General features: G+C 36.6%; 1 protein-coding gene across 2 annotated transcripts in view; it reads left to right on the plus strand.

Moving 5' to 3' along the window:
- MICAL2 (microtubule associated monooxygenase, calponin and LIM domain containing 2) overlaps nucleotides 1-15400 on the plus strand; it is a 142171-nt gene that overhangs the window by 50861 nt on the left and 75910 nt on the right. Inside the window, exons 14-20 of one of the 2 annotated variants that reach the window (XM_087718123.1) lie at nucleotides 636-748; nucleotides 5106-5162; nucleotides 7255-7404; nucleotides 12651-12761; nucleotides 13150-13410; nucleotides 14222-14323; nucleotides 14672-14797. In XM_087718123.1, the coding sequence (XP_087574249.1) occupies nucleotides 636-748; nucleotides 5106-5162; nucleotides 7255-7404; nucleotides 12651-12761; nucleotides 13150-13410; nucleotides 14222-14323; nucleotides 14672-14797 (920 nt within the window). The remainder of the gene's footprint in view (nucleotides 1-635; nucleotides 749-5105; nucleotides 5163-7254; nucleotides 7405-12650; nucleotides 12762-13149; nucleotides 13411-14221; nucleotides 14324-14671; nucleotides 14798-15400) is intronic. The other variant, XM_087718131.1, reaches the window with a different exon arrangement.

Here is a 15400-nt window from a genome sequence, read left to right on the forward strand (position 1 = left end):
GAAACCGTGACTTCATTGGAAGGGACAAGGCCAAATTTTATGTCCTTTTCATGTAGTGGTTAAGGATAGAAACAGAAGTGGTAGGCCACTTCCATCCTCACCCATAAAACTTCCTAAAAGTCAACAGTGGCCTGATATCCCATTTCTCAGGCTCATCTTAGGTCTTTTTTTCCAGATTTCTTAGAGGGACAGTTATAGAGGTTATTATAAAAATGTCCAACTTTTTACAATTTCAAGTTTTTGGGGTTGTGATGGTGGGGGATAAAAATGGAACTGGGAACAGGAGACAAACCATTTTTACTTCATTTGTTTTTCCAGGGCTGCTGAAATTCAGCTGTTTTACTATAATTTTTTGCAGTGAAGTTTAGGGTATTTGAGTGGGAGCTGAATGTGCCTTGAGAGATGTCCATCTCTATTCTAAGTTCAGAGTGATTGTAATATTTAGTTTGAAGAATAATGTTGCTTTTTCAGTGTTCAGGTTTTTTTTTTGTAATGAAAGACTTTCTGAAGTTAACAATAAATTAGAAATTAGTTTTATAGGAAAAATACTTGAAAAGTATAAATGACTTGCTTTATATGATTTCCAAATTAATGGATGATGCCTTAATTTACTTTATTTCTTTATGTTTGAACAGGTACCATGGTAAAGCAAAATGGAGAAAGAATTGAACCTGGTTCAACCAAATCATCCAAATTCGGCTGTAATAATTACATAAACTTGACATTTCCAAGGAAGAGAATACCAAAAGTAAAATTATATATCTTTTTTCTTTCTCCCCATTCTTCAGATAAAGGAATAAATGCATGCATAGTACAAAATAAACAGCAAAGTTATAAACTTACAAATATTGTGTTACTCATGAGAGTTAAAAGTAGGACAGTATTCAATTATGCTATCTACTGTATTTTTTAGAGTATAAGAGTCACCGGAGTATAAGACGCACCAAGGTTTTGAAAAGCGAAATTAAGAAAAAAAGTTTTTGCATTCTACAAACTTCACCAAAACAGCCTGTTTTTTTTGCAAAAATGGGCCCTTCTCCCCCCAAAAGCCATGAATAGCATTTAGGGGCTTGCAGAGTGCTCCGGGGGGGGGGGCCCCGAAATGAGCAAATAATGGCCCATTTTTTGTCAAAAAAATTGCATGCATAGCCTTTAGGAAGTTTATAGAATACTCCTGGGGGCTGGGGGGGGGGCAAAATTGAACCAAAAAATGGCCCATTTTTCACTCATTTCTGCCTTCCCAGCTCCCAGGAGCTCTCTGAAAACCTTCTACAGGCTCTGCATGGCCATTTTGGTGACAGGAGGCAAAAAATGCTGTATTCAGTGTATAAGACACATCCAGATTTTCAGCCTCTTTTTTGAGGGGAAAGGTGCGTCTTATACTCTGAAAAATATGGTACATATTATTTAGATTCACACTGTGAATGGCTTTCTCTATCATGCAAAGTTTGTAAATTTCCCTGGACTATTTGGTTGCCATTTGAGGTCAGTATGAAATTGGCCTTTGATGATCTCCTAAGGCCAATTTCTCCCTAAGATTGCTAAAAAATGTTCTTCAATAAATCTGCTCTCCCATTTACAAATAGCAATAGCAATAGCAGTAGACTTATATACCGCTTCATAGGCCTATCAGGCCTCTCTAAGCGGTTTACAGAGAGTCAGCATATTGCCCCCAACAATCTGGGTCCTCATTTTACCCACCTCGGAAGGATGGAAGGCTGAGTCAACCCTGAGCCGGTGAGATTTGAACCGCTGACCTGCTGATCTAGCAGTAGCCTGCAGTGCTGCTCTTTAACCACTGCGCCACCTTGGCTCTTAAATGTCAAATTGAGCTAATGTTAAAGGAAACTACAGTTTCTAAAAGAGAATCTACGTATCTGTGACCAGTATTCTCTGTTCATTTCTGAAAGAGATCACTGTGGTTCCCCCTGCCCCCCCCCCCCCCGGGTTAATGCTTTATTGGAATAGCTATGGTATGACCGCATAGCAGCAGGAAAATAAAAGAGATAGAATGTGTGAGTTTGCAGAATGTGTGAGTTTAATGATGAAAGAAAGAGTATTTACTTCCCACTAGTAATTTTATATTTGGTACAAGAAATACTTGGCTCCAGAAATGGAAGAAAGTTCAGTTTTATACAGAGATACAACTCCAGAACATTAACTTGTATTAAAAATTAAATTTAAAAAAATGAATTAATTTTAAATTAAATTTAGAAAATTAAATTTCATCCTATGTATGAAAATTAAATTGAGATAAAGCCTTCTATCATATTTCTTATGTATCAGAAAAAGAAACAGCTTTGCATAATATTAGGTAAAGGTAAAAGTTCCCCTCACACATATGTGCTAATCATTCCTGACTCCAGGGGGCAGTGCTCATATCTATTTCAAAGCCGAAGAGCCAGTGCTGTCCAAACATGATTCTGTGGTCATGTGGCCAGCATGACTAAACGCTGAAGGCACATGGAACGCTGTTACCTTCCCACCAAAGGGGGTTCCTATTTTTCTACTTGCATTTTTTTACATGCTTTTGAACTGCTAGGTTGGAAGCAGCTGGGAAAAGTAATGGGAGCTCACTCCATTATGCAGCGCTAGGGATTTGAACCACTGAACTGCTGACCTTTCTGATCAACAAGCTCAGCATCTTAACCACTGAGCCACTGCGTCCCATCTTGCATAATATTACTTGAGTTCAAATATAAGCTTAAGCTTCCCAGTATTTTAATAATGAAATTGGTGTAGCTTAGATCATTCATCTATCAGCTTGCATCATATAGTACTGTTTGATGGAGTGTATGTTGGTTAAAATTGCCATCTGACTATAATTAATTGCTCCTGTGATGAGTGGAACTTACACCACCACAAATTAGCTGCATTGATTTTTATAATCAGCTAACAATGGCTCATTCCAGTATGTGACAAGATTTCACGAATACAGTGTAACTTCCCTCCTTTTTCTCCCCCCTACATTTATCCCTACATCTACTTATGTGTCCCTAGAATGCCCCCAGAGACATTACCATGCGTGCATCATTTTATAAAGCTTGCTTGATCAAGTAAGAGAATGTACAAAATATTTGGTCAACATCTTCAATAACTAGCAACTAAAAACAATGAATGCATTGTGTACTTTTAAAGCTGTATTAACTCTGCCTTCTGAAGGCCAATGAATACAGTTTAAGAGTGCCTTCCAAATACAAAATGTAAGATTCTTTTTATGCCAGCCATTCTATAAATAATACCATCAAATCATGTGAATATTAAGCTATCTACCAGTAGTCATATGCCCTTTTTAGGAAACAGCTTTTCTTTATTCAGCCTTGCAAACAGAACTGCTGTGTTTATTCAATTGAAACCCAACTATCCAATTTGGCAGAAATAGGACAAAAATCCTCAAATTTCCAAAACAAGTTTATAGTAGATTCCTCTGCTAAAATATTGATATAGTATATTTCATGATGTTGCTCATTGTAACTTTTCCAGTCTCGCAAGTTAACATAAATAAGACATCTTAATTTTTTTCTGTATTGTTATTCTATGCCAGCTTCCCTGCTCTCAGCTACACAAACAAAATTTATTGTTATTAAATGAACAGTGAATATGAAAAATTTTAAAAAACAGAAACTTAGTTTTAATGATCTATGGATTAAATCTGCAAATCTGTAACACGAACTGTAGCTGCAATGCTGTCCCATAAATGGTTCTTTTACTTACTTCCCTGCTTCACAGGGAATGGAGATCACACAAATAGCTTGGCAGGGAGCAAATAAAAACAATTTCTGGTTTATATTAGTAGGAGGATTTTCTGTTATAGCCTCTTCCAAGAGCATAAGGGTAATTCTGGTTCATGTGATCATTAGTGATGATTTTTATCTAGACAGACAATAGTCTGATTCAAACTAAAAACTTTGAAAACTTTTAAGGCAGTTTTTAGAATTATACATCTGTCAATGTTTTGGAAAGGAGACCTAAGAGTGGTTTTGCCCATCATTTAGAAGATTACACATAGCTATAAAATAGTTCCAACAGAAATATGCTTATGTGAAATCATGTGGCTTGCAAGCTCAGCCAGAGTGTTGAATTTTATCAGTAATGCCACTCAAACTTGCATGAAATATTGTTAAACTGGCATAATGTTGAAATATTCACAGGATACTTTCTACCTCTTCTAGAGGTAGAAAGCTATATAAATTAATTCATATCACTGATAACATCTGTCTTCCTTATATAAAGAATAACTGGTGATTTATCCAGGACCTGAATTAGGCAGCAGTATACACAATCTAATGAGTGGTGTCATTAAAAAAATGTGTAATACTGGGATCTTTAGGCCCAAAATAATGCATAAAGACCTTGAATCAGGAACCAGATTATCTCCTGGCAGGTTTCTGAGCTACTGTGACATTGGAATTGTGCGATACCCTGCATTATTACGAGATGTCAGATAAATACAATAAATAATTTCATATGTTTAATCTACAATCCAAATGCATTGATATGTGTGGGCTGCTTTTGTACCAAACATAGAATATAGATAAGGATAATAAGAAAATTCATCTTTTGCTCTCCTTAAAGCCTTGAAATCTATTAATTCAGGTAGTTGTTCTCATGTATTTTTTGTGTTTTAGCTGTTAATGAGAAAAGTGCTCGTGCTGAGATAATACAAAGAAGAATGGCAGAAGACAAAGTGGCTTTTAGTCATATGTGGTTTTCACATAAAAATCAGATTATATAAATTCCACAGCTTATGAATAGAATAGAGGAGACTGAAAAAAACATACTCTAATTTGGACTATGAATAACAACAATAGCTGAGAATAGGTTGGTGTCTGTAGAAAGAAAAACATTAACATCAGCTGGCTTTATAACATATTAAAAGTAACCTAAAATTAGTCCTCCAGTTAATTCTTTGTAGAAATATGCATAATGAAACCTTGAATTGTACCTGGTGCATGATTTAATTATACTGTTTGCCCTTTCTCCTTTTATAACTAATTTGATTTTTTAATGCACAGCATGTTAATTTGCCCTTTTATTAAATAGATAATTTTGTTGATACATTTACAGTTGTGAATGCTTTCTCAACTTGATTTCATTGCTTTCAGGTGGAAGAAAATGAAACCAGTAAAAGGCGCCGCAAAAGTCTCGTCAGTTTTGAAGAGGTTGGTATACATTTCATTATTAAATATGCTTTTATTGTATAAGAAAATTTGTTTTCCATTACCAAAAGTAGATATTAAGAAGTTCACATTTAATCACATTAGCTGATTAAAATTGACCATAACAAGTCAGGGGACGGGAAGCATTATTTTATTTATTTATTAAAAGGTTTAAACTGCCCCATAGTTGAAGGTTATTAATAACTCCCATTTTGTTATCAGTTCAATGTCTGCAAAAAAGAAAAATAATATTGTTTTGGAACCTGCTTTGAACAAACAGGACTTCACGTAGCCTCTTTCAAGTAATACTAGATTCTTCAAATCTGGGTTGGAAATCTGTATGGCTACTGCCATTGTCAGAAGCCAAACTTCTCTGAAGACTTGTAGTGTGAGAAGTGTCAAATATCAAGGATAGAATTGACTTGATTCTTTCTTAGGGGTATTTCAGTGGCTTTAGATACCATCAACCATCTGGATCATTTGAGAGATTTGGGAATAGGCAGAATGGCTTTGTAATAGTTCCATTCCCATCTCTCAGATAGGTTTCAAATGATGTTGCCTGGACACAGATCCTTAAAACAGGAGGTATAAGAAAGTCTACAGCTTTATTCTGTTCCCAGTAATATTTGATATCATCTTGAAACACTTGAGATATGCAGCTGGATTTATCAATGTGCTTTTGACAATCAATTCTATGTCTCCATAAACTTTTCAAGAAATTGTATGACTCCACTGAATGGCCTAGTGAGAGTGAGACAGATAACGGATAATTCATTGCAAGTGAAGCAGAAGGTGCTAATTTTAAAGGCAATAATTCCAAAGAAGCATAGACATCAGAGGTGGTATTCAGCAGGTTCTGACCAGTTCTGGAGAACTGATAGCAGAAATTTTGAATAGTTCAGAGAACTGGTAAATACCACCTCTGATTGCCCCCCCCCCCCCGATCTATTCTCTGCCTCCCAAGTCTAGGCTGATTGGGAGGAGATGGAGATTTTGAAATAACCTTCCCCTGGAGTGTGGAGGGAATGGAGATTTTACAGTATTCTTCCCCTGCCATGCCCACCAAACCACACCCACCAAGCCACACCCACAGAACCAGTAGTAAAAATTTTCAAATCCCACCACATAGACATGTATATTTTAAACATGATTGCACTCTCCTTGCAAGACACATAGATACTTTGGAGTATTTTTGTACTTGGATCTATCTCTTGTTCCTAAGAACAGATTAAAGAAATAGCCAGGAGCAGATTATCGGTTTTAAAATTTGTACCCATTGGAAGACAATGATTTTAACATTAATGATACATGTCCTAGGAACTTCCAGGTGCTACACAGGTCTACCTTTGTTCCATTTTATTTGGAACAAAACAAGGCAGTCAGGTTGGTCTCAGAAGACCATGAGCAGTCCATATTTAGCTTACTGCATACCTAAAGTACAGTAGTGGATGCCCATTTATGTGGGCACAAAATGCAGTTAAAGCCCTGCACAGCTCAGGCCGGTTTCTGTATGAATCTTTATGACTACTGAGACATGAAATTCTCTACCTATTACTCATTTGTGAGTTCCTCCCCCTTTTGTCTGATTGTTCCTTAGGAAGCATCTTTCTCCGCCCATTCTTCCATTTTCACATTCCATTCTCACATACTCTTACACCCACTTTCTGTTTTATTTATTATCATGCTTGATCACAAAAACTCAAAGCTTGCATTACTTTTGTGGTGTGTAACAGATGCATTGTTCTAATGTGGGTGACAGAACAATTTTCAAATTCACAAATGTAATGAAGAAAGAACAATTTGGTCTAGTAGTTAAGGTGCCAGGCTAGAAACCAGGAGACTGTGAGTTCTAGTCCCACCTTAGGTGTGAAAGCCATCAGGGTGATTTGGGGCCAGTCACCTTCTCTCAACCCACAGAACGGTTGTTGTGGGGAAAATAGGTAGAGGAATGAGGAGTAAAGTATGCTTGTTATCTTGAGTTACTTATTTTAAAAATGTAACGTTTTTATATAGATTTTTAAAATCTACACCAAAAATTTACATAAATGTTATGGAATAAATACATACACTTTTTTTTTCACCTGTTTGCTTATAGTCTTCAAATTATTTAAATCAGGAAAGAAATTCTAGTAATCGACCAAGGGATTTGAAAGGAACAATAAATCGAAACAAAGTGAAATCGATGGCAACGCAGCTCTTAGCCAAGTTTGAAGAAAATGCGCCCAATGTTTCATTAAGGAGACAGGTGAGTGAATAAGCTAATAAATGAAGATGAGAAGAAAGCAGAGCAATTGCAGGACAAGGGACAGACCATCTTGGTTAGTTGAGAAATAGGAATAAGACTATTCTGACAGTGTTATCCAAAAACAGGCAGAGATGAGGTAGAGATGCTCAATTCTTCCTATCTCTCTCCTCTGCATACCATGGAATATGGAACGTGCAGTAAAGTGAATTACATACAGTAAAGAACATGCAGTAAGTTGGAGGGAACATCTAAGACATAAATCTTGTAGGATGAAAGATTCCCTAATAGTGTCAGGCAGTTAACAAAATCTGGACTCCCCATATCCTGTTTAAGCCTACAGCAGAAGTTTCATGTTTGATTGTGCAAAGCTCCTATGATGCTGCTGCCTACATGTTCTGGATCTCTCCTTGTGACTTTGGCTTGCTTTTAGATCTTCTGTGTACATCTTCTGCTTTCGTAGAGTAAATGATTCTACTGTCTTATTTAATGTAATCAACTTTGATCTGACTAGTTACTAGACTTTCCTTTGGCCTTGTTACTGCTTTGTTACTGCTTCCAGTAGAATAGAGTTGGGAGGGACATTGGAGGACTTCTAGTTCAACCTCCTGCCTAGGCAGGAAACCCTATACCACTTCAGACAAATGGTTATCCAACATCTTCTTAAAAACTCCCAGTGTTGGAGCATTCACAACTTCTGGAGGCAAGCTGCTCCATGATTAATTGTTCTAACTATCAAGAAATTTCTCCTCAGTTCTAAGTTGTTTCTCTCCTTGATTAATTTCCACCCATTGCTTCTTGTCCTACCCACAGGTGCTTTAGAGAATAGTTTGACTCCCTCTTCTTTGTGGCAACCCCTGAGATATTGGAACACTGCTATCATGTCTCCTCTAGTCCTTCTTTCTGTTAAACTAGACATACCCAGTTCCTGCAACTGTTCTACATATGTTTTATCTTCCAATCCCCTAATCATCTTTGTTGCTCTTCTCCGCACTCTTTCTAGAGTCTCAACTCAAATAGTAAAACTCACATTTAGAAATGGAGTCAAATCTTTCGGAGGAATAAGCAGCTATTTTGAGGTATTGGCACACAGGCCCTCTGAATATATGTGCATGGAATTACTATCTTAAGTTTTCAGTACAAGGAGAAAGATCCTAAAATTATATTCTGCTTCCAAACAGCATTTTAGGGAATACTGATATTGATCAACTCTCAAAAAGCATGATTCTGGGTAATGCAGTTCAGTATTAGTTTCAGAATCTTCACATATACAGAAAATACACATTTATAGTCAGATAGCCAGATAATACAAATATTGCTGACATTATCAAAGGAAGCATCTCAGAATACCTCCTGTCTTCGTATTTTTGTATAATGATGAAAATGCAACATAGACATTTGCTGCTAGTTCAAAATATACAAGGTTTCTTTCAGATAGTAGATAGTGTGATGTAATTTTATAATGCTTTCCTTCCCTGTTACTGAAAGTTTTTGAAATAATTTGATGAAATGGGATCAGGCGGCTGTCTTAGTAGGTAACATAATTTAATAGAACAATATAAAAGATGTAAATTCTTTTCTTTCTTAAGATAGTTAGCAATATTTTGATTAAGATAACAAGGTGGTGACAATTCTGTTACACATTTTTATTGCTACTTAAATAAATTGATTTTCTAGAAACATTATACTTCATGACAATTGCTGTTTAACTATATGCAACTATTTCTAGTATACATGCAGAAAATAAGACAAAATTCGATGTCAGCTTGGGTTTTTTGGTCAGAATCTTAAATGTCCACCATAAAAACTTGTTTGAAACATGCTACATAAATTCAACGTATACAATTATATAAAATAGTGCAGAGAAGAGCAATAAAGATGATTAAAGGACCAGAAGCTAAAACTTAAGAACAGTTGTAGGAGCTGATAAAGTCTAGTCTAATGAAAAGAAGGACTGGGGTGACATGATATAAGTCTTCCAATATTTGAGGAGCTGTCACAAATAAGAAGGGGACAACCAGTGGTGGGTTCCTATCGGTTCGGACTGGTTTGGCTGAACCGGTAGTGGTTTGGCGGCCTGGGTCACTGGAACCAGCAGTGACCCACGCCTGCCACGCCCCTGAACTAGTTCTCCGGGCAGCGCCTAGCCTGTCCTGGCGGGTCTCTTTACTTTTATTAACAGGGCAAATTCCTGCGAGTTGGCGCACATCAATAATTATTCCACTACATAAAAGCTCTAGAGATAACCCAGATACGTTTCCGGTTAATTAGTCTGATCGATATTTCAGCAAAAATTTATGCTAAGTATTTGCTTCATAAATTAGAAGATTGGATAAAAGATAGATAACATTCTAGCTGAAGAACAGACAGGCTTCAGGAGCGGAAGATCTACTATGGACAATTGTTTTGTCTTGGACCATCTAAAGTTTAAGTTTTGGGAAAAAAACTACTGTATGTGGCATTTATAGACCTGAAGGCTGCCTTTGATACAATTAATAGACAAATTTTATGGGATAAATTAGAAGCCATGGGAATAGAAAAGAAATTGCTATATTTAATTAGATTGTTATACATGGAAATCCAGGTTAGAGTTTGAGTGAACAGGACAGGATCGGTAACAAATGCAATCCCAATAAATAAGGGTGTAAGACAAGGTTTCATTTTAGCTGCAACACTTTTCAATGTATACTTAAATGACTTGCCAAAATGTTTGGAAGACATACCACTCTATGGGCCTAGTATAGGAACAAGACAGGTAAATTGCTTGTTATATGCTGATGATATAATTTTGATGTCGGCCTCACAGGTGGGGCTACGAAGATCACTCAGGAGGTTGGCAGCATAGTATATAAAGAATCGCTTGATAATTAACGTAGAGAAATCAAAGGTAATGATATTTAGCAGGCAACAAAAGATGAGGAGATGGGTTTTAAATGGCAGAAGAATAGAACAAGTTCAGTCATTTACTTATTTAGGGATAGTATTCCAGACAAATGGTAAATGGAATAAACATGTAAAAGCCGGAGCTCAGAAGGCCCTGGCTCGGACGGCCCAATTAAATAAACTTACCTTAGAGAAAATTCCATCTTCATTAACCCCAGTGTTAAAGGTCTTTCATGTGAAAATTGAACTTACCTATGGGGCAGAAATATGGGGGTCAGTTAAGTTGCCTGGATTGGAAATCCCTCAAAATAAGTTCTTGAGGAGAATCCTGGCAGTGTCCCCTGGAACTCCAGCATGCGCAGTGAGGGCAGAATTGGGAGTACATGCGATTAGCACAAGGGCCATGTTGAAGACCGTTTATTACTGGCTAAGAATAATCGAGATGGAGAAAGGAAGGTTAGTAAAGGTAGCGCTAAAGGAGAAGATTATCTCAAGTAATAAAACTAATTGGTTATCAAGAATTTTGAAGCAGGTATCAAGCTTTGGTATTCCTTTAAACTGGCAGCAGCACGATCTTAGGCAGATCAGAACTTGGATTGCACAGAGATTTAAGTGCACAATCAGACATTGCACAAGTGACAGGAGCAAAAGTTTGCCCCTGGTTATCAGTAAACAAACAAATTTTTAAAATAGAAAAATATTTAACTTCGCCTTTATCTCCCGTCATAAGGAGATTTTTTTCCAAATTGAGATTGGACCAACTTCAAACAAACATGCTTTGGGGCATGTATAAGGGGATCCCTGCAAGTGAAAGAGTCTGTTTATGTGGGACGGGGGAAGTTGAAACAATGTCCCACGTAATTTTTGATTGCCCCCTGTACTCAGATTTGAGGGAATATCAGTTGGGTAGGATCTTTTATACCAGCACCTAAAGAGCGCTTTTTGCAACATTGTTTGTTAGGTACTAATTTGCAGTTGGTGGAATGGATTGCCAAATTTACTGTAAAGTTGATGGAAATAAGGACAAAGTTGGTGCAGCAGAACGTGGTAGATTGTAAGAAATATGGGGTAGACATAGGGGTGACATTGTAATATAACTTTAAGCATATTTAATTTGTATCTTAAATTATTGCATTCTATTCTGATTATATTTTAAATTGTACTTTATTCCATTTACATTTTAAATTGTGGTCGGTTTCAATCTCATTTTAAACTGTAGTTTTTGTCTCTGGAACTTGGTGTTTTGATATGGCCCAAGGGCTAATCAATAAAGATTGATTGATTGGTGCCGCCATCTTGTTTTTTGCTTCTGCACGTGCACAGAACTATTTTTATTGTACTGTGCATGCGTGCATACACACCCATGAGTGAACCGGCAGTAGTGCCTGCTGGAACCCACCCGTGGGGACAACCTATTCTCCAAAGCACCTAAGGTCAATACAAGAAGCAATGGACTAATGAATATTGTGGTTTTTAAAATTCTGGACAATTTGTTGTTCAAATGAAGAAAATGTATTGGCTGCTCCAACAATAAATGATGGTTGCATATGGTAGAGAGAAGTCATCAGGTTTGAAACAGAGTTGGCTTGACTGGAGAGATAGTAATGATATTCCTAATGGCCATCAATGTGAAAAATCTAAAGAGTCAATGCTTATTGTGTGTAATTTATAAATATTATCTTTTCTCTTTAGAGGTTTTTAAGTTTCCTGAATTTAGATATTTGAATAGCACCTAATTCAAAGAACTCCGGCCAGATTTTCAGCCTGCTTAGACTTCTGTTTAGCTTTCAGTCTGAAGATTATACAAACTGTGAGCTCTACAGAAAACTTATGGATTTAATTTATGATTTGCTTAGTTGACTTTCAGTTGATGTTGATACTTCAATCTTACCTTGTTTATAAGTCCTGTAGGTTAGTAACATACAACCCTATTTATGATGTTCTATTGTTTAAAGTAAAGCATTTAATATTACATATGCCTTGAAAACAATTTCCTTCCAATTTTGTTAGTTATGTAGACTTTTATTCCATTGGCTTTCATATTTGTTTGAATAGAGGTTTCGGGGGGATGATTTTAATTGGGACCTAAGTACAGAAAAAAGGTTAATCTTCTCCTTCCCACTGTCCTAACTAATGCTCTATAAATTTTAATACTAACTACTAATCCAGTTTGTACCCATCTGATTCTAGAGGAGATTATTAAAATTTCAATTTAATGATGATATAATTATAATAACTTCACAAATTTTTAAAATGTTGCTGCTGGTGATTCTTCTTAAAATTTCTTTCTTCTTCTCCATGCTCACTTTCTGTTCTAATTCTAAAATGTTCTTTTCTTGGGCTGTTCTCCTCTTTTTTAATTTAAGGAGCCGGTAAATAGACCAGGCTTTCTTCTTTCTTCTGAATCTCCTATAAATCCTCGCTTTGCTAAACCCAAGGAGACAAACGATAATCTGCCATCCCCACTAAAGAAACAGGTAGGCATTATTCGGGGGGGGGGGGAGAGACCCTTGATTGGATGATGCTAGCAATAAGTCCATGAATACATTCCAAGACAACCTAGAAAGTCATTTTAGAACAATGTGAAATGATATAGTATGTAGCAATGCTTTAGCTCCTAACAAAATTTCACACCACTATTCCCTATCCTGGGTGAATGTCAGAAAAAGCAAAATAATTTTTGAGGATTGTTTTAGTATAGAATTGGACAATGGAAATCTAATTTATAATAATCAGATGTGTGTTGTTTTATGACTATTGGGTTACAGGAATTTTATTCCAAATAAATTATTTGCCTTGTGTTTATGTGATTAGGTGCCCGCTTGCATGGATATATTTTGATTATTTTAGCCAATTTCAATGCAGATATCCTTTGTTGGAAGAGAGACCACTGGGTTCTTTTGCAGTGCTTCCCAGTCTCAGGCCATAGCTAAGATGGACTGCTCTGTCAGGAAACCCTTGCAGCCTTTGTCTGATGAGCAACCACTGGCCAAGCCTTTGAGATGCATAGAACCAAGCGAGCCGAAGTCTAGAATCTCTGAAACTCTTGCCTCTTCCTGTTCTGCTGCCCTTGCACTCTCTGGTGTGCTTCAGCGCCTTCAGGATGTGGAGGAAAAAATTAATCAGGTGACGTTCTTTCCTCTATTTCCTCTTCTTTTTTCCCTTCTGGTTTCTTCCTGTGCTACTAAAAACACATTCAATCATATAGGACAGTTCTGAACCATGGAATCCTAGCTGCTGTAATCATGAAACATATTCTTTTGTTCCTTTCACAGATCCCTCACCTTTTTACAATTTGTTTTCTACATGGCACTGACATTGCATACACCTTAGACTGATTAATAAAACTTGGGAGAAACTTGACTAGAAAGTTCCCTGCCTTCTGTCTCAGAGGGGAAACAATTGTAAGAGCAATTAAGCCAAATTGCTTATCAAAGTCTCCTTAAGTCCTGCATGAATAATTGTTAATTTTATTTATCAAGCAAAGATTTGGCTCCCCTTTTTTAACCAACAACCTTCAAGACATTTCAAAGCCAGGCTATAAAAAGTGAGGATGCACTAAGGGACATCTAAGAGATTGCTGTGCATACACAATTCATGGAATGTAATCCCTGGAAAAAATCTTTTTTTAAAAGCACATTACAATTTTTAAAAGGAAGAGCAACATAGCTCATCAACTGGTGAGATGCACCAGAAAAAAGTGCAAATTGGGGTGACATCAGGCACAAAGTTTTCCATAAAGAATCCCACATAATTTTTTTTCTCTTTAATTATTCCAGATAACTCCATGTATACATAACAGTGCTTTGGGTTTCTATGCCTTCTTTCTCTTTGTTACTTAATCTTTTTTTCTCCAAACTGCTACCTTTTGTACTATCATTTCTACTTTTTCTCCCTAACTCAAACTTTTGTTCTCTCCTTGCTGTTCTTGCCACAGAAAAAAGCTCAGTCCGTAGCCAATAGAGAATTTCATAAAAAGAGCATTAAAGAGAAAGCAGCTCATCTGGCCTCCTTGTTTGGTTGCGTTGACATCCCCAAGGTGAATAAATAAGCAGAGAATGCAAAGTTGGTGAGGAACTGTGTTGGTGGTTAAGAGGGCTAGCTCATGGCTAAATAACCCTTTTGCTTCATTTCATTAAATGTGATTTTTTAAAAAAGAAATTTGGAAATTTGCTCATAGTCTGTCACAAACTGATATGGGCCAATTTCAACATGTCGATTTCTTTCCGATATGTTTGTCTTAGTTTATGGCTGTAATATTTTTTTTCTTCTGGCTGTAACAGAACGTTCTTAGGTAATTTAATGCATGTTGGCAAATTCCATAATTTTAACATGCATTTGCAGGTAAATAATTTGGGACCATTTCTCCTCTTTCTGCTTTACACAGAATCCACTTCCTACTAAAGGTCTCTCTCATTCTCAGCTCCCATCTCCCACTTGTCTGCCATCTCATGATACAGCTGCTTCCTCTTCATCTATACACTCTGCTTCCTCTGTTATTCTTTCTGAAAAGGTATTCTTTAACAGGTTTCCTCTCAACTTCATATTGTCACTAAAACAAAAAGCTTGTGCAACATTGGCTTTCACGCAACAGAACAGTTTGTGTGTGCTATATTTTATTTGAAAAAATGCTAAAGTAATGGGGGTATTAAAGAATTTTAAAATAGCACCCGAACTTGAATTTGGCTTATCCTGTTTAAAAAACTATTTTAAAAATGGAAATCACATAATTTTGCTCCATAAACAGTGAGAAAAGGATGAGTGTATATTTGCTATTCAGATAAAATTGTGCTTATTATCAGGTGAGCTTCAGGGCCATATGGGTTCCCAATTTGTTATTTATAATCCTCAGAATTTTCTCTAATAGCAGTTGTCAGAAAGTAGCATGATGACTATGATTTTGAAGCAGCGGGAACACAAAACTACTGTGGAAACATATTTTTTATATAACAAAAAACCCAGGAGGGGGGAGGATAATGTCTCATCCTTAATCCTATTGCAGCTCTGTTTTCCTAACTTCATCCAGAAAGAATGGATTAACACATTATAGAACACCATAATGTAGTTTGTTTCCTTGGGGCCTAACATTCAGGAACATAGTGCTTTGAAAACATGG

This window comes from Thamnophis sirtalis, unplaced genomic scaffold, assembly GCF_051295495.1.
Source record: "Thamnophis sirtalis isolate CommonGarterSnake01/CBP01778 unplaced genomic scaffold, rThaSir2_p1.2 scaffold_1, whole genome shotgun sequence".
Taxonomy (NCBI): Eukaryota; Metazoa; Chordata; class Lepidosauria; order Squamata; family Natricidae; genus Thamnophis; species Thamnophis sirtalis.